At 39.8% G+C, this 24908-nt stretch overlaps 3 protein-coding genes and 1 non-coding gene across 5 annotated transcripts in view; 2 read left to right on the top strand and 2 right to left on the bottom strand.

Moving 5' to 3' along the window:
• The window catches only part of LOC132987170 (protein CutA homolog), a 140584-nt gene extending 125397 nt beyond the window's left edge, over positions 1-15187 (bottom strand). Inside the window, exon 1 of the mRNA XM_061054060.1 lies at positions 15182-15187. The gene's annotated coding sequence lies outside the window, so the exon portion shown is untranslated. The remainder of the gene's footprint in view (positions 1-15181) is intronic.
• On the top strand, positions 343-19990 carry tab1 (TGF-beta activated kinase 1/MAP3K7 binding protein 1). 2 transcript variants are annotated; one of them, XM_061053963.1, is made up of 11 exons: positions 343-414; positions 1389-1519; positions 2617-2770; positions 3196-3291; positions 3992-4121; positions 8199-8315; positions 10203-10314; positions 11082-11226; positions 11642-11855; positions 13936-14092; positions 16607-19990. In XM_061053963.1, exons 1-11 carry the CDS (start codon positions 382-384, stop codon positions 16830-16832), a joined length of 1515 nt encoding a protein of 504 aa, XP_060909946.1. In that variant the 5' UTR covers positions 343-381; the 3' UTR covers positions 16833-19990. The 2 variants fall into 2 exon arrangements, with proteins under 2 accessions (XP_060909946.1, XP_060909955.1); XM_061053972.1 differs by having other exon boundaries at positions 16610-19990.
• Positions 19991-21386: 1396 nt separating this feature from the next.
• Positions 21387-24908, top strand: part of mgat3b (beta-1,4-mannosyl-glycoprotein 4-beta-N-acetylglucosaminyltransferase b) — a 69600-nt gene continuing 66078 nt past the window's right edge. Inside the window, exon 1 of the mRNA XM_061054257.1 lies at positions 21387-21606. The gene's annotated coding sequence lies outside the window, so the exon portion shown is untranslated. The remainder of the gene's footprint in view (positions 21607-24908) is intronic.
• trnae-uuc (transfer RNA glutamic acid (anticodon UUC)) lies at positions 22521-22592 on the bottom strand. The gene has a single exon. It is a non-coding gene; the product is annotated as a tRNA-Glu (tRNA).

A 24908-nucleotide genomic window follows, 5' to 3' on the forward strand; every position in this document is an offset into this window, starting at 1 on the left:
GCCTTAAAATTCGGCCATAAATGTTGTTAAGTTTTCAAGATTTGCAAATGTAAATAAAAAAACAACTTCTCAAGACATGAAGCGAGGAGAGAGGGCCCACAATATTCAATTGAAGATTGACTCGGCCTTTTTGTTTTACTGCTTTGGTGTAGCCTACTCTCCAAAACTATTAAGTTTATTTTAAGTTGTGGTCACATCTTTCTTGAAATTTACTCAGCAAAAATGGCAACTGAATTAAAAAGTAAGCATATTGAATTGTAAGCGTAATCAAGCGAATCTACTTGGTAGGTTGCGAATGTAATAATGTGAAAGTTATCACCTGCATATTTCGAACTTTCCAACTTTTCCACGAACCCGTGAACGCAACGAGCACCGTCCACCATGGCGGCCCAGCGTAAGAATTTGATGCAGAGCGTGAGTGAAAAATCCGCTTTTATCACTCTCATGACCTTGTAAAGTCCTTGTCGCGCAAGTCTTGAGACGCGCGTTTGTGTCCTTTACCTGCCCGTGTTCGTCGTTGTTTGTTTTTATGTCGTTCAGGGTTGCTTCGTTTCATTTAGTGATGCTAATGCTAGTTAATACAGTTTGTTATCGGCTTACTTATAGCTAGCTAGCTGCCCAAACTTCATCTGAAGATAATGTTATTTATGTTATGTTGTTAATGTTATTCACAACAGGAAGAGGTAACTGTGTCTCCTGTACACACTTTGAATTAACTAAAACAGGCCTCACCCATAATGTGCAACTTAACTAAGGCTCAGAGTGGCTATATAGCTGTTTTGTATTTATGTTCACGTAGTAGGCTTTACATAGTTACAATGTTTTTTATTTTATTTAAGGTATTTCGTGTTAGTTATGATGTCTAGAAAACCCCTGGCTTTCCTTTTTTACCGCATTCAGTTTTGTTTTCTTTGTTTCACTTCCTATTGACAGCACCTTAAAGCTGTCAGTGAATATTTCTTACTATTTCCTCACAACCCACATTAGGAGAAAGTTAGATTTAAATAAGTGTACAAAAGTAAGTATCCACCAAAACAAAAGAAAGTGTGTTTGTTTTAGGTTAGAAAAGCAATTTGTTAACACGGAAAATGTTCTTTTTGTGCACAAGAAACACATTTTTTTTTGCATGCAGATAAATAGATTGCATTGATTTAACCTGTGAAAACTGCTGGTGTTGATCTACCCATTTATTTTACACTCAATTATTAAGGGACATTTTATTTTACATGTTAGTACTTTGATTTTCGTTGCGTGTCCATGGTATCTAATCTTTCTAAATCATGAAAGTAATTAAATGTAAAAAATGCAGGGGAATCCCACATACTAGTTGACTTGCATCATTCAGTGTAATAATCAATTTATTTAGATAATCTTCTGTGTCTTTACAGCATCAGAGCTGGACAGATGACCTGCCTCTGTGTCAGATGTGTGGGGTTGGCACAGCACCAAACTGTGTTTACGGGCCTGACGGTAAAGGAACTCAAAGCCACACCAATGAGGACGGACATCTTGGTTTTAGGTGAGACACGGGAAATACAAAAACCTCAATAAGATTGAGGCGTGAAATGAAAAGAAATGACAAAGAAAATACGAATTAAAGTTGAAGCTTGTGTGATAATAACAGTTAAAACGGTGTCAGGCTGGTCTTTGAAACTTAAGCAGGACAGCTTCTTCATAACACAGGACTTAAAATGCACAAAATACCCTTCCATCCATTCCTTTATTTGTTATATATAGTAGTACTTCATTTTAGTACATCCTCTGTCAGAGGTTCAAATGAATTGTCTACATCATGTGATGTACATTTACACCTCTGAGAATACACTAAACCCTCAGTGAAAGCTTTGATTTCTGGACATGAGAGTCTTCAGCAAGCACAATCAGAGCAATGTGCTCTACAGGTTCAACAGGTTCTTTTAGTGACTGCATATCTTTGCTGACCTGGGGCTAAGCAAAGACTCTGAAGTCAGTCAGTTAATATTCAACGTAGCCTGTGGCCACATGAAGATATTGATATATTTCGAGATGGTTAAAGTACGAGGATCTCTTTTTTTGTCACCTGTTGCCATGGTGAATCCTAGAATCGGGGCTCCATTCATGTTGGCTTTTTATCGTTGTGGTGTACGCGCTGAACACCGAGTGGACCTACTCAGAGTTGATTTAACAAATTGAAATCTGCTGACCGAAAACTCAAATCAACTCAGAGCTCAGGGTTAGACTGAGGGTTTGTCGAACCTTCTTTCAGCAACGGACCCTGATCATGTGTAAATAAATCCCCTTTTCCCAAACATTGGTAAATAAACACAACTTCCTAGTAGTGTCTAATGTTTGTTGACAGACACACAGAGTCATCTTTCTACATGTAACGTTAAAGGAGGAGTTTAATGAAGTAAAAATAGAGTAGTCAGTGAATTCACAGTTTAACATTTAAAGTGACTGATTGAAGTTGTGAAAATTACCTAGTTAAAGAAAAACTGTGACAGATATTACCTTCTAAATACACAAAACACACTCAAATCTGTATAGTTTTACTTGAAGATACTATTTTCAGTACTGTCATGGTCTAGAAGTAAAACAGAAGCCGTATGTTTGTTTTGTTCTCTTTCCACCAATCAGAGGCGAGGATGGCTGTTTCCTGTACGGGGTTTTTAACGGTTATGATGGCAGCAGAGTGGCCAGTTTCGCCTCCCAGTGTCTGACAGCTGAACTGCTGCTAGGACAGCTCAACTCCAGTCACACTGACAACGATGTCCGCAGGATCCTCACACAGGTGTGTGTTTGTTTGTGTGTTCATGATAAAGACCAGATAACAAACAGATCTCTGTTATTTGAGAAGCGTCTGTCTTCTCACCGCCAAAGGGTTGATGGTCAAACACTTTACTTGTTGTACTCTGGTGTATTGTTATGCTCCAGTTAGGCATGAAATGATCTCTATTTTTATAAAGGAAAACTTTTTAATTTAAGTGATAATTTATAGTAGTAGTAAATACTGTGTAATAAGCAGGATAATGTATTGTGAGTGGACTTTGCTCACAAAACTATAGCAACCTGCGTGCTGTAGATTATCTCTTACTTTAGTCCAAATCGTATTATGGCGTGCATTTCTACAATCTTCTGAGCTTTACATCTACATTAAAACATTGATCATTTCCAACATTTTTCATCCAGATACTTGTCTTTTTGTTGTTTTTGTAGGCCTTTGATGTGGTGGAGAAGAGCTACTTTAAGACCATAGATGATGCTCTGGCTGAGAAAGCTCACCTATCCAACTACCTTCTACCACACAATGAGGTACAAACACTCACACACACACACACACACACACACACACTGTCCTGAGCATATTGACACATTAGGCTGAAATTCGAGAAGGAGAATTCTCTGTCGGTTTCCATAGCAACCACAGATTTGGGCATTAGTGTGAGTTAATGCTCATCCATTGGAGAATGAGCTTTTTATGTGTCTAATTGGGCTCATCAGCCTATTTTCATTAGGTAAGCCGGTCTCAGTACTCCTCTGAAATCAGCTCTCCCTGCTCTGCTAGTGTCTGCCCCCCCCTCCCCTCCCCTCCCCCCACTCCTCCTTTTCTCCTCTTCTTCACATGGAGTTATATCCTGATCAGTTTGCTGGTGTGGGCATTTTTGTTAAATGCTGTTCGTTGCTTGAGATAGTAGTTCATCAAGAACATCCTAGAGATTATAATCTCTTCTATAATAATCTTGTCTTTATCTCTCTTTCATGCTCTCTTCCTATCTCCTGCTCCTACTCGTCTCTTATCCTTTTTCATCTCACCTCTTGCTTGTTCTCCTCCTCCCTCCTCCACTTCACTTCCTTTATTTCACACCTCCTATTTCATCATTCATCTAATTTCCTCTTTTATTCTTTATTCTGCTATGTGCTATTCTTTCCTCCCTCCCTTCCTAATTCTCTATGCTTCTTTCCTCGTCTCCTTTCTTCTCTTTTCCTTTCTCCTCTCCTCTCGGCTCTTCAGAATGTGTCATTCCATCACTCCTCTCAGAAGGTCCAGGAGCGCCTGAAGGAGCTGGAGCAGGAAGTCTCAGGAGGAGCCACGGCTGTGGTGGCTTTGATCCTCAATAACAAGCTGTATATTGCTAATGTTGGTATGGAATCTCTCTCTCTCACACACACACACACACACACACACACACACACACACACACACACACACACACACACACACACACACTTGAAGCTATGCACACTGACATTTTTCTATTTACTAATAGTACAGAATTATTAATATCAAGTTAACATTAGAAGGAAATAGTTATCTGTAGTCTTACTGTACTTTTCATCTTTGGAGTAGCGCTTGAAATCAGACAATAACAAAGACATTTCAAGAATCTGCTCCACACCAGTAGATGTCAGGCTTTAACAGGTTTGGGTTGAAAGCTTTTCACTCTTTGAAGATCCGCGTCAGTCACTAGACTTTTGTTACAATTGGAGGAAACTGGAAGCAATTTGTTTCCTTGAAGCACAAAGTCAAAAGAAACATCTCTGGTACAGGGTCAGACTTCAGTGGTTGGTTCAGGAAATGTTGGGGCAGAGTTTGCAAGGCAGATTATCACTGATGTTTTGCTGCAGACATTCAGACTTAGTTGGGAAGAAAAATGTAATGAGTGTTAAGTTTCACAGCAGTGCTTTTACTTGTCTTGTGTTTGAAGTGTTTTGAAATGATTACAGATATATATTTTGGTCATCTTAATAACACAAATGCATGGATATTATGTAGATACAGATGTTGTCAACCATGGAAAGGATTCCAAAAATGCAAAAACAACATTGATTTGTCATCAATTTTAAGAACCCAAACCAATCTCTGCAGGCCACCCACACAAGTTGAAACCCTTTCCTTTACGTAGGGTGCAGAGAGTTTATTTTTACACAGAACCAGAAATATTTTCCCACAGGTTCTGATTTCTTTGGCGCTGAGACAGATGTTGGAATCATATTGACTCTTTTAATTTGAAACATAACCTACAATGCAGGTCACTGTTTTTGAATCCCCTGCAGAGGCTGTAGCATGATCTTGTTCTGAGCGAGTATGTTAGTGTATTAATATGTGTGATTGTTTTTTTTACGTGTTAAGCGAGAGAAAACGAAGAAGCATTTTTCATCAATTTTTTACTACATTAACCAGCACAGTATTTTTTAGGGAACTGTGGGAAACACACCACAGAAATCTTATGGAAAGTAGGGATGGGAATTTACTGTAATCTCAATATTCAAGTTCTCTCATCAACTTGTAAATGATTAATGGATTACTTGCTAATTATATATATTTTTACTGTGAAAAAAGGCTGATGGACCTCCCTGATCCACTCCTTGGTAGCTGCTAAGGCGAGATGGTATAGTAGGTGTGCAGCGCGTCATCAGTACAGCTGGTCTGTAGGACAGCAGTCTTCAAATCCCAGTTCTTTGAAATGACAAGTGTTTAGCCCCCACTCTGCTGCGCCTTCATTACATCTTTTCCACTTTCTTCACTATTGTTCGCAGTGATGGAGGCTTATGTTACAGCTCGAGAAAGCGTCATCTGCCTGTATGGTTCTCTGCCGGTTTCTTCTTGTGCTTTCAGTTGATGTGGTCAAGTATCCAACTAGAACTTCTATGATATGCAAGTTTAACACCACTGATGTTGCACTGCACATTATCGTCGTCTGTCTTTGTCAAAGTACTTCCAGCACTCGGTGTGCTCATTTGTGTGTTTGTTGAATAAAGCTGAAGCCAGTGCTTGAGAAGCTTTACATCTGTCTACTATTTATTATTATCTTACTAAGGAGATTTATTTTGGCAAACCCCCACAGCTCAGTTACACATGCAGCGCTAACTGAGCTGAAATATTGTAGCCAAAACGACTCATGCTTAGGTGTTCAAGTAGTGAAACGTTACTTGAATGATTTTGTCAACATCAAGTATTGGAGAACACGTCAGAAATCATTTTTAAGGACTCTTTCTCTTGAGGAATAATCTCATTTTTTAAATTCAGACCCCAGCTGCTTTTATGGGTTTTTTCCATGTGACTTTCCATTCTTAATTCTCTGTGATTTAATCACGGATCTCTGGCAAGGTTGCAGTTGGGTTCAAACTCTCTTGTTTTGCATTTTGGATTTTTTGCAGGCCAAGGAAAAAAGCCATTCTCCCTCTCACTGGGATTTCCTTTTCTTTTGTCTTGCAGAACTAGGCACAGAGCAGAAAATGGGGCAGACAGTAATTAGTAGCAAAGTGGAAAGGAGAACTTTTTCCTTATTGGTCGATTGTGATGGGGTCAAGAGTTTAAACTTGACACGACATGAATCCCATGGTGGTTTAAACATTAGAGTAAATGTGCTCCCAGCTGTGGGTTGATGTGAAATATATTTGACAGTTAAGGTCGTATGACCCATAATGTGATATGCTGGGAGTAGGTGTGTCTGCGCACGTGTTTATGTGAGGGGGATTCAAAGGCATACAAAACAGACATGGTGAGCTTTTCCTGTCACATATGTAACAACTTTGCACATAGGAACATGAGGATAATCACCAAGTATACCAGAAGGGTTATAGAGTATTTAGTGACCAAAGGATTCATCCCTGGACTTTAGAAAAACAATTAACTTCCTGATAAACACACATGGTTTCTCAAGCTGAAGTTCAGGGCCCCACAGAGAGGACATGGGTCCCATGCATGCAAATTCATTACAGTGAGGTTAATTGAAGGGTCTCTTGAAATATTAGACCAGCAGCTCACATAGCTCCAGGCATTAACAGAACTTAAGAAGGTGGTTCTGAGAGGACTTTAAAAACACAGCTTTTGTCTTTACTCTCACATAGTTTTCAGTGACAGATGGTGTTATTTGGAGCTTTGAGTCGTCGCGTCACTTTTTAATAGAAAGCATAACACTTTATCTTGAAACTTGTAATCTTACCTCATTTTTTTTTTGCAAAACCTGAAGTTTAAACGATTGCCTGGCCTCACATCTAGGCCATTAAGGCCATCAGAAAGGATCGCATTTAGAAAATGTGTAATATACAAGATGTAATGAATTTGAACATAACAGGAATTTGACACCATATAATATTTCACCAGATAGCTGTAAATATCAAACATTATAAACTCGATTTAAAAACAACCGTGATAATCTTGTGTGGATTAAAGCGTCACCTGTGGAAGTATTCTGTGTGTAGTCTCAGTTAGAGCACTGGTTGTACAGATTTGGTCATCTTTAGGAGTCTGTCAGGTAGATTAATTTTCTTTTGCTCTGGCCCTTATGGGATAGGACAGATACAGAAAGACAGGATAATATTGTTATAAATAAGATGTACTTCATTGCTTTGGACTCACTTATATAAAAAAAAAAACATAAATAGAGATTATACTTCTCACAGCAGTGGCATATCGCAATGCCCCTTGGCATATCTTACATTACCTGTTATTCAGAATATGAATGGACATCAGCAAAAATGAATGTTTATAGCAGTTCAGCCTGGTCTGATGGACGCTGAATCTTCTCCCAGAGGATGAAAGCTGAAACTCAGAGTGAAGAATGTGGGTCGGATCAGACACTGTTTTCTGTGCCTGACTTACAACAGACTGCTCATACAGTGTGTGGAGCATGAACTTCATAGTATTCTGCACAAGACGAGTTATCTGTGATTTCAGCTGAACAGACAAGCGACTATACCATGCTGTTATCCCGTATCTAATAATGCTTTCAAAAACAGCAATGTAAAAGAGTAACATGATTTTCTGCTGAACTCCAGAGACTCTCAGTCTGCATAAGAAGTACATCTGCAGCCTAGAGCAGAGACTCTCAGCATGGGCTCCTCCAGCTGAGTGTGTTGTCAATATCATGAACCCCGAGCGTCGTACTTGTACGAGCAGACCTGTGTCTGAGTGAAATGTAGGGGGAGAGAGGTGAGGATGACATGAACCAAACAGCGTCAGGATCGGGAGTCAAACCCGCAACCAGATCAACTAGGACTGTAGCCTTTGTACAGTATATGGGTCACATTCCTCAGATCATTATAAATATAAGAATGAGGAAACGGACATTTAAGCTATGTGCTATTTTGCATTGTATATAATTAGAGAATGGTTTAAGTGTAATACCACAATGGAACAGCCCTTATCAACCTGACTACGTTTATCATGTTTTTTATGAAAGTAATATAATGCTTGTGTTTGTGTGGGTCTCCAGGTACCAACCGTGCACTGCTGTGTAAGTCTAGCAGCGACGGGCAGAACCAGGTTCTCCAGATCGGACGACCTCACAGCACTGACAATGAAGACGAGCTGCAGAGACTGGCTGCGCTAGGTGAGACACACAGATGGATAGACAGACATTTACAAACATGGACGACAGAAACGGAAGAAAGATCGATAAACCCTCTGTAATAGGCTGTGTAGTATAAGTAGTGGACGTAGCTTTGTGGTGGTGGCGCCTTAAACAGGCAAACCTTCATACAGCAAGCAAAGGGTGACTCCACTGCTGTCATAAAACATTTCTGATTGAACAAAAGTTTGAGAAAGTGACCTTACTAACCACTATTAAATCAATAATCGTGTACCTATTGAGTTCAAGTTCTTCGTCCTAACTTTAAGTATCTTCAAGTCTCAGCTTCATTTAAAGTTAAAAAGCAGTAAAGAAGGCAATGCTTTTCTGACACACTGTTATTGACAGCTCCTGGAAAAGGCTGATATCTTATGCATACAAGAGACATTTCTCACTAAACACGACCTATATGAACTTAATTCTGTCAATAATGATTTTTATCAAGGCTAACAGAAGGCGATCGCTGCTATTACAACTCAGATTGATAGGACCTTAAGTTATACTGAGGAACCACTTGATGCTATTTTCTGTGACAACATAAACGGCGAGAATCAAAAACACAATGATGATCCATGTTTGATGTTCGATAACATTTTAAAATGTCTTAATTAAAAGTAGTAAACCGCTCTCCCAAAAAGTATTAAAACCATATTGTCAGGCCACGATGGATGAATATGTGTCTGAACTCTGTTGATTCCATGGAAAACTTGAGCTTGGCATGGCCCAGAGTTTGAACACAAACAAAACCATTCAAACGCCAGATTTAAAATATGCTTTACAGTTTATTAAAAGGAATGAGTAGGCCATGAGGGCAAAAAACCCATGGCCATAAAGCTCCAACAGAATAATGTTTGTGTATTCTGGAAGGAAGTTAGAGTTATCAATAACTGTAATATGCTCTTACCATCAAGTATTGATGGAACAACTGGGCCTGATAATATTCTGAGTGTGTTTAATGTGTGTAAAACAACAGACGGAAAAAGCAAGTATGAGTTATGGCTAGTATTCATTCTTTATTTGTTGGATGATGTATCACACTTTTTAATGTCATTGCACATTTTTCTCACATCGTGCAGGTCTAGCTACAATGACAGGTTTAGAACAAGGTCTGAAAAAAGCTTTTTGAAATGTGTTTGACCTTTTATTTCAGTTTTTATTTACTGTAAAACAAAATATGTGGTTATGAGAGATGAATCGACGGTATCTTGATCACGTTGGCATCGAATAAGCACAGCAGCATGTGTTGCTTCAGACATAAATTAAATTCCTTGTGTTTTGAGCAGGATACACAGGCACACAGAGACACAGCCATTAGCGTAGCCCAGCTGTTATTGACACACATGCAGCCATCCATTCATGGTGGACAGCTAATGGTACATACTGAGGTGTCGTGTATGTAGCAGGAAATACATACACTGTGATTAGCTTTGCAGGAGAGGCATTAGGTGCAGCCTGGCACCTGTAATGAATATAACAGAGAATTAGCTGCATTGTTTAGCACCATTTCACACCACACAATAAGACAAGGAGGCAGAGCTCTCTGTCTCTCTTTGTTCTCTTGCTGCTCCTCTCAGGGAGTCTCATAATTGTTCTGTTGTTCAGGCCCTTCTCCCAATGATTTCAACGAAATAGCAGTCATTCCATTAACCCAGCTCAAGGTGACCTCTCCCCTCATATTTTCATACATCCCATTCCCATCCTCCCACTCCCATCCCCTGCCTCTACTGATTGCTCTTGTCTTATTGCTTTATCCTCTCCTTCCGCATACAAAAATCTCCTGCTCCTCCCCCCACATTCCCTCTGAATATCATCATACCGCAATTTGATTTAATCTCCTTCCTCTGTCCTCCCTCTCTGCCTCTAAAACAGGCGTGGATTCAGCCCGGGTGAAGCAGGCGGGACAGATCGCTGGTCAGAGCAGCACAAGGAGGCTCGGAGACTACAGGGTCAAGTTCAACTACAATGACATCGACTTACTCAGGTGAAGACTTGTTTAGCCTTTTCTTTCATGTTCATGTCATTTACATTGTTTGCCATACATCCACCTGATATCTGATCTAGCAACAGTTACACATTACGAACACATTTCTTCTCAAATTTTAGTTTTAAAAAAATATATATATCCAGATTCTTCAAAAGAACTTGATTTCCATCCGTCTTGGCGGGCAGCGCTGTTTTAGTGCCACAACTATTTCATTTAAATGTATTGTTATGATGAAAAAGACAGAGCAGGTGTTAAAATCTGTTCCACTGGGACATGTCATGAAATGGACAAGTGGAGGCAATGTTTCCACATAATGTTCTGTGTTATCAGATCAGACTTCTGCTCCAGCCCCTCTTTCACCACAGCTCAACTTCTTGAAATTCCATGATCCTGGGTCCCCCCCTCTCTCTCTCTCAAATCAGTCTCAGATATCTACAAGTCATTCTGATTGTAATCCTCAATAAAACACACAAAAGAATCTTTGCAGAATTTCCTCCTTAGTGCCGTCAAAAAGAGTGCAGTAAATTTGATGCGTGCCACATGTAAATGATTCTTTGGATCTATGAGATTAGCCTGCGTTATTGTGTTTAGTCCAGATGCATTTATGTTTTTAGTTTTGCCTCAGTTCCTCCTCCTCCTCCTCCCCCTCTCTCTTTTAACTTCTCATCCTCCCTTCTGTCTTTGCTTTTTATCCTCCTCCTCTCTCTTTGATAATGCGTCTGCTAACGTATCGATCTTTTCCTGTCCTCCTCCACCACCATCAGTGCGGCCAAGACGAGGCCAATCATTTCAGAGCCGGAGATTCATGGCAGCCAGCCTTTGGACAGCGTGACGGGCTTCTTGTTGCTGCTGTCAGAGGGTCTCATCAATGCCCTTGAGTCTGCCCATGGAGCCGAACAAGCTAATCAGGTTAGCAGATTTATCCAGACGACCAAAACCACTTTCCCTTCACTTTTTTATCGTTTTATTTTTTTTGTTTACTCTTTGCATTATTGGTTCTCTTCCTCATTTTCAACCACCTCCTCAAACCACACCTTTCATCTTTCTTTCTTTTGTCTAAGCCCACTTTGTTGTTTTCCTTTTCTGTCCTTTTCCTATCTTCCCACCCATTGCCTTGTATCATGTCAGTGTACCCAAACAACCTCTTCTTACTAATTTGATTTTTCAGTAAGTATTTCTTGCCCCTTTTTTCCCTCCAATTCAAGTTTCTTCCCATCAATTTGTCTGCCCTTATCATTTTTCTGTCCTTTCCTCGTCATCATCTTCTGTAATCCATAAAATGTTTCCATCTCTGACTCCTATTCTCCTCTCCCCTCCATATTAGGAAATAGTTGCCATGGTAGCAGCAGAACTGGCCCAGCAGACCAGTCTGGAGGCAGCAGCTCAGTCGGTGGTGGAGCGTGTCAAACGGCTTCACCACGACGTTTACGTATCTGGCCGTCAGAGGGCGACTTACTGTTCCCGACACGAGGACATGACCCTGCTCATCCGCACGCTCAACTATCCGCTGGCTGAGGGCGCGCTAACACCTACACAGGGTAGGACAGAGCATTCTGGGTTTCTTTTAGATTTTAGGAAAACATGCCGACCTCCACACGAGCCACACCATCAAACTTTCCACATTCCACATTTTACGTGTTTCAGAAAACTTTTTAAGGTTAAGAAGCATGTTAGAATGTGTGAGACAGATTCACTCAAGACAGTGAGACAACTTTAAACTCCATATTCAGCACTCCAAACCTTTATAGACCAACTCAAATAATAGTCGAGAGACATGAGAAAATGACTGTTCAGTATTCCACAAGTAAGAGGCAAAGATGGAAGTCCTAAAAAAGAAACAATTTTATAAACAATCTAGAGACTAAAGATCCAGGTGTCCAGGATGAAACCAACTGTTTTATTCATTTAAAAAAGGGAGACTAGTAAAAGCTTTTTTTATTTGAAACTTAACTACTTTATATTTGGTGTCAGGAGATGAATTATTCATTTGCAAAAAACTTGAACTTGACTGTAAACCAGTCAAGGAAATAGGCATCAAATTACTGAAAGCTAATCAGCTGTATATATAAGACCTGCAGTATTTTAATCATTTCACTTTTTGGGACTTCAGGGCTCCATTAATGTCATGTACATACTTTAATAATGATAATAATATTCACTTTATTTATACAACACCAAGTTACACAGGTTTAAGCAATGTTCAGGAAGTCCTGGATGAGCGCAGTAGAATTCTTAGGGGTGTAAAGGTACACGTACTCAGACCGTTTTGGTCCAGGGCTTTCGGTCCGGTCCGCACGCAGAGCGGGAGCACACCACAGACGGCAAGCGTCACAGCATCCACAACAAATAAGCAGCTCAAGCTGGAAGATCCCCCGCTATCTTTGAAGTCTCCTGTGTGGGAACATTTCAGTTTCAAGTTAAATGCAATATTAGACAAAGACACGTTGACAAGACGAGAGTAATGTGCCGACGTTGTTCAGCGGACATCGGGTACGTCGCTGGAAACACGTCCAACTTATTAAAGCACTCGAGAAGGCACCACGCGAACGTAAACATCACTGCAACTAGGAAATAAGAGACCATGGAGCAAACACAACTCTCCTTTGCATTTAAACAGCCTTTTGCTAGTAATTCTGAACGGGCCAAAGCCATAACAAATGCCACTGGCGTTTTTATTGCAGCAGATTACATGCAGAATGTGAGTTTTGTGTCATTGTTTTTACAAGTTCTTATATTGACAGAGGAACATTTTAATAGTTCTGCCATGAAACTATTTTTAGGTTTATTTTTTGCTCAAAGGGCATTCAAAAAAGTGTTGGCTTAATAAACCAAAAGGTGTCAGTGTTTGTCTCTGTAGTTTAAAATAAATATTTTTATATATAGGCTATATTGATTATTTTATTTCATTCTAAAAGACTGTATTTCATTCATGTCTTTTATTTATTGGAGACTCTTTAGGTTGAAGGATGCAGCATAAGTTTATTTTATGTTTTTTTTTTATTAATTTAAAATGTTATTAAAAAGAAACCTGAGCAGGTGTACAAGTCTGAACTGTCGATACTGAACTTAAGACAATGTGTAAAAGGGAAGTTCTAAATGTTCCTAATGAAGAAAATGCATCATGTCCCTTTACTGTACCGAAAATGAACCGAACCGAAGCTTCATAACTGAAACAAACTCTTAGTTTACCCTCACACCCCTTATAATTATTAGAATCAAATTGGTATTTAAAACATTCATGTTGGATTTGGTTTTTATTGCATTTTATAGGCATAGTATCTCAGATGAGGATTTGTTTAAATCCATCCGTCCTACTCTGATATTTTTAAACCTGTGGTGGACTAACCTTCAAAGAGAATTTTTTAAAAAATATTCTATTTATCCACCTCCAAGCAGGGAGCCTTACAACAGAAATCAAAGATTTTAAGAGGGGCAGCCCAGAAGTCCTCACAGAGCCAAAATAACAAAAGTCCAGACAGAAAAAAAAAATCCAATTTTCACCAAGATCCCAAAGTGCCAATTTAATGCTGAGGCTGCAAACAAGGCGCTCTGTGTTTTTAGAGAGCCTCAAATGGATGACACTACATAAATGAAAGTATTGCTCTTTCCTTCTTACAGGTGGGCGTATCTATCCCGTTTCAATTCCCTACTCCAACAGCCAGAGCACCAGTAAAACCAGTGTCACCCTCTCACTGGTCATGCCCTCTCAAAGTGGTACCCTCACCAATGGAACTAACACAGCCTCCACTCTGGAGGAAGGCACCCCCACACCAGGGTAAGCTTGCTTTATGTTTATCCTCGTTCCCTCCTCACCCTGTGTTTCATCTGGGACCAGCTTGATTTTTTTGCTCTTTCGCATACGTATTCTGTGCGTGCTCCATGAGCTTTTTTATTTGTTTTTGGGGACTCTGATGTTGTGTACTCTATTCATAAACTTCCCTTTTCCACTTCTGTTGTGTTCCCTATGTGAGCCTAATTTTGGATCCACTCCTCCCCTCCCTACTGTGAGGTTTATTTTGGGTGTAATTTAGATAAGCAAGATTTTCAACTCCCTCATCCCTCCCTTGCTATATTTATTTTAGGTCAGCTTGATTTTCACTCCCATGCCTCCTCCCACTGCAGTGCTTATTTATGTGTCAGCATGGTTTTCACCTCTCTATTGTTCTGCCGCTGTGTGAGTGTGTGTGCTGTATCCAACCAGGGTTTCTTTCACAGATGACAAAGAATTACGAGGTCTAATTGCAAAAGTATTTCAACATTGAACTTAAAAGTAAGGATAATGGAAGCATTTTAATGTTATTAAATTAGTAATACTCTTGTGGGTTGTTTTCCTTGGATTTTCAACGGTGTTCTGCGAAACCAAATCACACAGGAGCCCAGTAATGTCCAGACAGGAAGTACAGTTGGAGTATCAGGTTAATGCGTTGTAGAGCTTGTGAGAAGCCAGAATACAAAACAATGGTCTTTTATATAACTCTTGAAAGTTACTATGGTTGCAGTTTTGTATCTGTCATCATGATGATCGGGAGATAAACTGCATTCACATTACAAAGTAAACAGGAAACTTCACTTGCATACATTTCAGCACACAGCCTCAGTGGTTTGACTTTGTGTTGCAGCAAAAAAAGTGAACCTAGTTCAACTCTTTAGTGGGGAGCCCTTCATTTTTGTTTAGTTTAACCCACCGCTAGGCCTCCAAACTGGCCCCATTCCACCCAGAGGAGAGGCTTTTTCCAGGAATAAGTTATTCTCAATTCTTGTGCTTTTCAACAATAAGAGGCCGTTGTCAGTCAATGTCAGCTGCAGTATATTGTTCTTCGTCCATCTAGTGTGGAGCATAGAGAGTATAAAATGTTGATGTTGACCTGGTAATGTCACATGTTGGTTTCTGGAGAGGCCTTTTGAAGCCAAACGGTTAATCAAACTTTTATATAAGTCATCCGTTTGATTTTATGAAGGATAATAATTATTCATAATTAGGGACGTGACTGCAGGCGGGGGCACCCAGCTGTTTGTCAGGAACTTAAGGCCCGCCTCAGCTCCGCCTCTTTGTCTGTTATCAGGTTGACCGAAAATTTGGTTCATATAGCATTTTCAATAAAGTAACTACCATTGTAGGCCTGAACAAAGCTGCATATTTAGTGTCGTTCTCCAGAGCCTCCTCTGGATCACTTCATGTCTGATGACATCTGATGTCCTTCAGTGGTAATGTTATTGCAGAAAGCTATTTTCAAAGGCAGATGAGAGTTTCTCCAATAAGGGGCTGCTTTTAAAATGTCTGCCTCAAACTTCATTTCAAATTGTTTTAGATGATTATTTGTCCAGAACAGCTGTCTTATTTCCTTTATTTACATGCGCACTAATAATAGAAATTTGCCTTTTCTTTCTTTTAATAACTGACTAACAAGTCTTTTTTTTTTTTCAATCTTGAATTAAAGTGACAGTGAAGGTGATAAATCAAAAAGATCCACAGATAACACTAACTTACATGCAGTTCTCTCTTTCTAAACATTTAAAGGATGAAATGTACTAAAGATAATGTTTTGGAAGGAGAACAACATGTCCAGCTCTGAGAGGTGCATGTGAATAATAGCACAGTCATGGGCAGAGTGGATACTGTGCTCAGCGGAGTGCTTTCCAGACCATTTACAATCCCATAATCACAAAAAAGCACTCAGCAAGCAGCAAATATGGTTTGATATTCAAATTTGACAATTCAAGTCGTTTTTTCTCAAGTAAATTGAATGTATGATTAATTAAAAAGCATAATGTATTTAGACCTTCTCACAGCATGCTTGAAATGTACCTGACCTTGCTTAAATGTACCTGTAGCTCAGCACAATTCAACATTATTAGGACTCTGCTTCTGCCAGCTGCTTTCTGTTTTCAGCATGTGCATACTTTTCTTCCCCCCTTTTCTCCTCTGCTGTCCTTGCTTCTCCTTTTTTTGCTCCTTTAGCACGTTCAATCCCGCTAGCTGCCAACCATCCGTCGACATCCTGCAGCCTATAATTGAACTCCCTTTTTCCCCCTTCTCTCCTCCCCCCCCTCTCCCCCTCTCCACCTCTCTCTTCTCTCTTTCCTCCACCCCTCCTCCTCTCTGCCCCCTCCCTCTCTCCACCTCTCTGCAATGTTTCTCCACCCGTGATTTGGATCCCTACCTCTCCTTGGATGCCCAAACGTCTTCCTCATCCATCCCCACCCTCATACCTGCACCCTCCTCTTCCTCCACCCTCCCCAACCAACCACCCTTCTCCTCCTGCCTCTTTTACTCCTCCACTCTCCCCAGCAGTCAGAGCCCCACAGCCACCCTCCAGTCCACCAACACCCAGACGCAGAGCTCCAGCTCCAGCTCAGGAGATGGGAGCCTTTTCCGACAAAGAGGCAGCCAGGCAGCTCAGCCCGACGAGACGGGCCGGGTCCCGCCTTACGTGGACTTCAGTCAGTTTTACCACCTGTGGGGGAGTGATCACAGCGACAGCCAGAGCGCCCAGGGAGGACTGGGACCCCAGTGAAGGAGGACAGGGAGGGTGCTGGGTTCAGGTTTGGAAGGGATGGACTTGGTTTTCTGGCAGAAAGTTGCCAGCGTGGAGGAAAGACTGGGGTGATTAACCAAATGCTGAGTTTAGCTAGTATGCAAAGAAAATCCCCTAAAACAACATCACCAGGTTAACTCTTCTGTAAGAGGTGCTGGTCATGAGTCATTGTGAATATAATGTATGTTATCAAGATTATAGCTGTTACTGTCAGATGTCAAATGTATCCACAAACACGTGTCTCACAGACCTGAGAGTTTGTGGCGGTGAGAATGCTAACACACTGTAAGGCCTTATAATGGAATGAATGGGTTTGAAAGTTATTGTTTTTTTTGTTTGTTTTTTTAAATGAAAGTATATATCTGAATGAAACAATATGCTCTCCCGTCTTCTCTTTATATCGACAACATGTGACAGTTGAGCATTTCGTCCTCTTGTCTGAAATCATTGAAGATTGTTCATTCAACAGTTCCACAGGTTATTGTTCCTGTTGAGGGAAGCAAAGAAAGGTACCAAAAAGTCGTCTGAGACCTAACATACAGCAGTGAGCAGACTATAGCAGTTGGATGGTAAAGAAAAATGTACTGAAAGCCCGGGGTTAAAGTGAGGGGATAACGTTTTCTTTTGTTCCTAGTGATGTGTCCCTTTGCAAAACTACCGTCTCTAGTTTTGCAGGCAACATGTCTGTTAGTCCACTGAAAACAAAAGCAGGTTATTTCGACTCTTTTTTTATGATTGAACAAATGGGGAAAAAATCATTATAAGGGAAAGCAACATAATTTGCTTCATCTTGGAAGGAAAATGAGCAACGAGCAAAATTGTATTGCCTCTACAAATTAAGAAAAGCTGTCAGCATGTTTAAGACTTCACAATGTAAGATGTTAATATAACCGCTGTTTGGAAATATTCTTTATAACCTTAAAAATTTTACTTCAGTTGCTGAAACAGAGTCAAATTAAATTATTGTGAAAACAAGATTTTTTTTTTTTTTTTTAAAGAAATCTCTACAGCACGATTAATACTCCACTAGAATGCCGTTACTGTCAGCCATTTTTACTGAATCAAAAAAATGTCAGGTTCTGTGCTTGGGATATTGCACTTGACCCCGCTTGATTCCCTGTGCGTGCAGAGGTCATATTCTACAGTAAGGAATGAAAACTAGTTTAAATAGAAGCACTCACAGAACACGAATGCATTGAATGGCCACTGAATCATACCAAACATGGTATTTAAAATAAATATTTAAAAAAACTAACATGTTAAGTCTTTGAACACACATTTGAAAAGTTAATGTCAAAGTGAGTATGGACCTCGATTCTTCCCAGAGAATCTGTGAAACTCTACTACAGTCTCAAGGCCTGAAGATAATGAAATCTACGTATGTGAGACAGATGAGTGACTCTCATTGGCTCTGATTTAAAGAGCTGAAATGCTGAACCTGGAGGTGTTCAAGGATCAACACTGAAAGGATTTCAGTGACAAGCTACAGCATGAGAAGACAATGAGGTGTGGGGATGAGGTGTCTTAATGGAAGCTGCTCCCAAACCAAGTGCGTCATCGCTTCAATGCTCGAGTCCTTGACTGTGAAGCGTGGTCGAGCTCTTTCAACATGATGAAGAGAAATGAAAGAGGGGAACTCAGAAGTGACATTGATGGATGGGAAAAATAGAGGCTGGAGCTCTAGGCGACTATTCACAACCCGTTAAGTAGAGAATCATATGGTGGTGAAGAGGAGTGAGGAGCGGTTTACAAGGTGGAGCTGAGTGATGGTTAGAGCAAATAGCAATCCATCACTTTTTATTCATCACCTAATGATTTCAGAATCCGCTTTGAAATATAAATGTTTTCGGCTCTTCAATTCAAAATGTCAAACCTTGAAAAAAAACCTCTTTCTCATGCCCTATTGGATATCTTTTTTTGAGAGGGTTTATTTGGAGTAACCTAAATATGAGCTTCTTCTAGCTAGTAATAGTTTCACAATACCATTTTGCAAGAAAGACAGAAAACACATTTGTCCTTCAACCAAAAGCGCACAAATATACCAGCTCTGGGAGTACTCTGTTGTATTAAGCCAATGGGGAAGAGTTATTATGTTACATGTATCTTCCCTGCTGTGAAAGGCTGACATCGGGGAATCCAAGAAAAAAAATCCAGCCGTTATATTTGAAAGTTTGTCTGCATAAAACTGAATTTACGCATTTGGCTGGTAAAATACGTTTACATGTTTTTCCAAGATCATAGCAACAGCAGCACGTGTCACTACACATCATAGTTAGTTAATCTCATCCCCTAAATTAACTTCACACTGTTATGAAACCCTAATTGGCCTAATAATGGCTGTAATTAGAAACACACACACAAAAAGCAATAAACGTGGGCTAAATGACCTCCATTAAAGCATCACATCACCAGTCAGACCTGCACTGGAACACAGACTCGTCTGGTATCACAGCAGACACAAAACATGTTACTAATTGCTCACTTAAGAGTTAATTGGTGTTATCCTACTGCTAAGGTCATGACCCCATTCTTGAGAAGTGGCTTCAATTAACGTTATTGCTCCTTGAAGAAAATGAAGGGAGATGAAAAAGCAGGTAAGAGTTGAGAGTTTGAATTGAGATGCCAGCATTACTGCACTGAAATACTTATTTCAGCATTTTTCCTGTGATGGAAACATTGAATATGCGCTCCTCAGTTTCTGTATGTTCCTTGAGATGCTTTTGCTTGGTGCTGGGAGATAAACAGTAGTGCCTTGCTGTAGTTGTTATACAATCATGTTGGATATGTGTTCCTGTCATAGATGGTCTGTGGGACCTGGATGTAAGCGCTGTGGTCATGAATGTTGACGGACTTTGGCTTATTTCCAACGCTAACACCTAACTTTATTTTTGTCAAAATCTCAATCTTAATGCAGACAACACTTATCTATTTAAAAATAGATGTGCATTATATGTCACAGAAAAGACACTAGAGCAAGGGATTTAATGGTACACTCAACTCGGTATGATGCTTATCACAATTCAATTATATGATGTTTTTCTAAAATGTTCTAGTTTTTCTAAAGCAATAAGATTAAAGTCAATTTATTAATAAATATATTTCAAATAAAATTTCCTGACAATAAAAATGCTAAATATATATGCTTTTTCTGGTTTTATATGCTCTTTAGTGTGTTTTCCAAGTGTCCTGTGCATGTTAAGGTGCTGAGGTTGTTACAGCACCCCCTGTCGACGATGGGAGGAACACATGCAATGTGTGAAAAAATAACTTCAAAAATAACTACTGACTGGATTTTTTTGTTGTTGAAAAATGTATGACAGTGCCTGTTAGAAAATATGTGCAAATTCTAATACATTTCTCTGGCATGACATGAGAACACAATCACATCAGGTCAAAGTGCAACTTCGGGTCGACTGCGGGTCTCCTGGGGAGACGTTTTGGCGGCACGAGCAAAGCACCGTCCCAGAGAAGACTATAGCCTACTTTTTTTTTTTTTCTTTACCGAAAGCACCAAAACAAAGTAAATAAAAACCGAGCAGGAGGACGGTCGGTGAAGTTGCTGTAAGAGTGTTTCTGCTAACGTTACACCTGCGTCTTCACCTCCGGACACACATGGAGTTTCTTCATGTCTGTCAGGATATTATGGACAAGTTGGACATGGAGCCTTCAACTCAGATCTTTGTGAAGCACACAGCGGGACGCAAGACCACTTTAGGCATCTTCACTGCAATAAAGGTAAGTTGTTCCATAATTTTGATATATTTGCTAGGCTTTATTGTAGTTATTAGGCCTACTTTGGGTTATTTTGATGGTTGCATAGGCCTGCTGTTTATGCCGAACATGTAACATAAGTCAAACAACAACAAAAAAAACAACAGACAGAACATGAATAATAATTACAAACAGTGGAAAGTATAATTCAGAAGGAGAAGAAAAAATGGACACTTTAATTGTTGGTCGTAGCCAAACGTAACATCCTTAGAATATCCATAAAAGTAGTGAATAGACCCTGCTGTAACAGTTATTTCAGTCATAAGGACAGCATATTTTTTAAATATTGGACTGAAAAAAGAACTGGACTGATCAGAGGCCTAATAACTGCCTGATCTCATTTGACAGACGTAGCATATTGTCTGTGTCATATTATAGGCTACATATTCCCCAGCTGTTGTCTTGTTTTGCTTGTTTTGTTTCTACCAGCCCATCAGATGGCAATGTGGAGCTAGATTTCCTGCTCTGCTCTGTCATAAATAATATTGCCAAGATTGCATGCAAGTAGCAACCTGTGCTTTCAATTTTCAAACTTGGTTTGATTGTGACATCAAAGCACCCTAACAGTTGGAAGAAAAAAGAAAGGTGTTGGCTTATTCAGTGTGATACCAAGCAATATTAAATGTTGTGCAAGACATGGAACACATGCAGAATAGTCACAGTCTGCTACAGTCAGTGGTTATATTATGACAGCTTAAATCATTTAAACGCAACACACCTTGTAAGGTGAGGTGTAAGCATTGTAAGCATTACAGTGGGTTTATTGTCACTAAGGACAGAGTGTATTGGCCTATTTGCTCAGCCCACATTCACCTGTTTTTTTTTTATTTTTATTTTTTTTACTTTTAATGTTAGAGCTCATTAGCGTTACCTGGAAGCAGGAGTGCCGGACAGGAGAAGCCTAAAAAAAGGGGTGTTTTACCTGAAGCTGCTCCATTCTCTCTTGATTGTACTGGAAAACACAGGAATAAGATCATAAAAAGTAAGTACACAAGATGTTTATATTCGTACTTAAATGTCTGTGTGCGTGAGGAGAAGATCTGTTTGTGTGTGAACGGTTGCAGAAGTGACGGCTTCTCTGCCACAAGTCTGCTAGTGAAGAAGAAATCTTTTAATCTTTTTTTTCTGTCGAGTAAACACAACACTTGAAGTTTTCTTTTCTTGGAATGCAACCTATGTGTCAGGCATTGTTATAGGATTTGTGACTTGTATGAATCCAAGGAATTGGCAAAAATGAATGACTGGAAGTACGATCATTTCATACAAATGAGCTAATTAGGTTACATTTTCATACATTAACTTTCAACTGCTGACCACTAAACCTCCTGTGAGGAACTTCCAGTTTCTGTATATTTTGACTACCACTGAACAAAGCAGTACATGTATAACCAGTGTAAAAAAAAATCTCATCCTGCTTCTTGAAACATTTAAATGCATCACTCATTGAGAATCATTGCTGTGGAAAAAGTAAAAGAGAGGCTGTTTGGGCAGCATGCTGGTAGTCGCTCTGTAGCTGGTTTCACATATACTCTCCTGAAAATATCTAGATAATTTCAGGAGTACTGCTCTGTATATTTTCCTGACCTGGCAGGTCACATAATAATAATAATTTATACTTTATTGATCCCGCGAGGGGAAATTTGTTTTTTACACTCTGTCTAGTAAACATCCTACACAAACAGGATCCTATGAACATGTACTAATGGAGGGGTCTCAGAGTGAGGGGGCTGCCCACAGTGGGTGCTCCAGGGCAGTGCTCAGGTGGTGGACTGGCACCTCTCCAGCTACCAGGCCAATTTCCGGACCAATTTGCCGGGGCTTGAGCCGGCAACCCTCCGATTCCCAACCCAGGTCCCTACAGACTGAGCTGCTGCCGCCCCCAAAAGAAATTCTCTGTTCCCATACCGGGAGTCGAACCCGGGCCGCCTGGGTGAAAACCAGGAATCCTAACCGCTAGACCATATGGGAATGCTCCTTGCAGCAGGAGACCGTCCCTGTCAGATGGGAGGGGGGAGTTGTATATGATTGATATCAGACAGACTCACGTCTGTTTGTTGGACAAGATGCTGGATTTAGAGGGACGTTAGCTAAGATAAGCACAAAGACTGGAAACAGAGGGAGTCATGTCACCTACCAGTACCCCTGACTATCAGTAGTAAGCACCTTATATCTCTCTCTATATTTTTTTTGTTTTATGAAAATAAAATCAACAATGTTTCAGGGATGAATAATAGTTTTATGTTATTATGGATGGGATCAATACCTTTCTGGAGTCTTCAAAGGGTAAAGTACGTTTATTCACATTAAGCCTCTGCAGCACTGTGATAGGTGTGACTCATTTTGTTAACATCCTAAACCAGCTACATACTATATAGCACAAACATTTACTTCCACTCAAGGATGAACTGAATTTTATGGTGAAAGGTTCAAGGCCACTGTGATCTGTTAAATACTTTGTTTGTGTCATAGTTCAAAAATTCAAACCCTGATTTAAACACAATTGCACACAAATGATTTATAAAAGGATAAAATTAGCCAAGTGAAGAAATCTTTTTAAACACAAGGTGAAAAATGACTGACTTCAAAATGTCCAGGATAAACTCTATTCTGGTTATCATACTCATCCCATTCTTATGAACACAACGTATCATTTATCAGTTATGCAAGGGACACAAATGACCACTCTGATGCCTGATGGGGATTTTTATATATCTTGATTATTTTCATCTTATTATAAACCATCTGAGGAAAGTATGTATCCGCGATAGAGTAGAGGAAAGTGTCTGTCTGTCTGTCTGTCACTTGCTCTCGCTCTGCTTCTTGTATCTCTGTGGAGGTTTACATCTGCAAGTCAAAAAACTCTATTTCAACATTGACCGGGGTCGGCCTAACTGTCAGACCCCTCTTTCTCTTTCCCTTCTTAAAATTGAGCAGGCAGAAATGACAGAAAAGAATTTCTCTTTTTCATCTAACCCTTGGCAAGACAGAATATGTGTTTCCAAGAATCTTTTATTGTAGGTCATTAAGCTTTGAAACATTGATAAATGTTTTGGGGTTTGGTTACGTTTTCTATCCCACAGTGTTTTGCTTATACCACAGAAATAGTACACTATGAAAATATTTTTACATTTTGTCTCAGAGATGTAAACCATACTATGTAGATTATGCACTCCTTATCAACACGCGCCTCCTTGTCTCCATAACCCTGCCTTGAGTTCTGCTCCAGATTTCTGCCTCCAACTCCGGATTTCTCTCTTGTCACTCTGGAATTTTATCTGAGGAAAAGCTCGGTGGTCGTGGAGGTGAATTCTGCCAACAGTAACATTTCAGTTTTTCCTCGGCCCCTGATCAAAGTCTTCTCTAACCTTCATATCTCCAGTGTCATCTGAGAAGGCTCTTTTGCTGAATATTTTACATTCTGCATTTGGAGGGCCACATATAACTGTGTGTGTATATGCAGTAGTCACCTAGACTGCAACTAGGAAATCAGATCCACATTTCCCTTATGTTCTCAAACTAGAGAAAGTGGGGTTTTCACGTGGGCATAAGAAGCTTGCTGCTTCGTGCTAGCATACTTCTTTTAAATGTGGTCTTTAATGTAGCAGTACTCATTCAAGTGCTTAGTTTCTATATGACTGACTTTGTATCTGTGTGTACGTTTCGTCTGTTGGCAAATAATGGAAAAAGGCTTGAATGCTGCTGTGTGTTTGAATGCATTAACAACAGAGGAAAGAACCCACAGCTAAGACCTTAAAAGCACTTGTTTAGATAGGTGCTATATAAATAAAAAAGTTATTATTAATAAAGAGAACCTGAGACAAACAGGACAGGAGTGGAAAGAGGCAGTATGATGTGAGGGAAACTGTTGAATCCTGACACTCAAACAAACCGTTACAGTTTGAGGTTTTAAATGTGAGCCTTCTCATTAATCTGCAAAAACTGGTCTGATATCCTTGAGAGGATGTTCTTACATGGTGATTAAATAGTTGTAAATATCAAAGTGTTTAATATATTGCCTTTTAAATTGGATCCTTTCAGGGTGAAGGGACACTGAGATGGACTGACAGATAGATACCTGATTGTAACCTGATACTAAGCCTGAAAACAATGCCTTAGATATTTTTTGTGCCAATTGCATCAGTTATACATTTGACAATTGGCCAACACAATAGTGCCTTAAAAGTCAATATCAAAATCCGCTCATGATCATAACACATGTTTCCACTGGATGAAGATAGTTTGAAATGTGAAAAAAGGTCAAGTCTGTTCCAAGAGTAATTATTA

Source organism: Labrus mixtus, chromosome 2, assembly GCF_963584025.1.
Source record: "Labrus mixtus chromosome 2, fLabMix1.1, whole genome shotgun sequence".
Classification (NCBI taxonomy): Eukaryota; Metazoa; Chordata; class Actinopteri; order Labriformes; family Labridae; genus Labrus; species Labrus mixtus.

Coding starts and splice junctions, on each gene's coding strand:
- tab1 (XM_061053963.1), top strand. CDS start 382: ATGGCGGCCCAGCGTAAGAATTTGATGCAGAGC. Junction 2,771..3,195: donor TCCGCAGGATCCTCACACAG/GTGTGTGTTTGT, acceptor TTGTTTTTGTAG/GCCTTTGATGTGGTGGAGAA. Junction 11,856..13,935: donor CGCGCTAACACCTACACAGG/GTAGGACAGAGC, acceptor TCCTTCTTACAG/GTGGGCGTATCTATCCCGTT.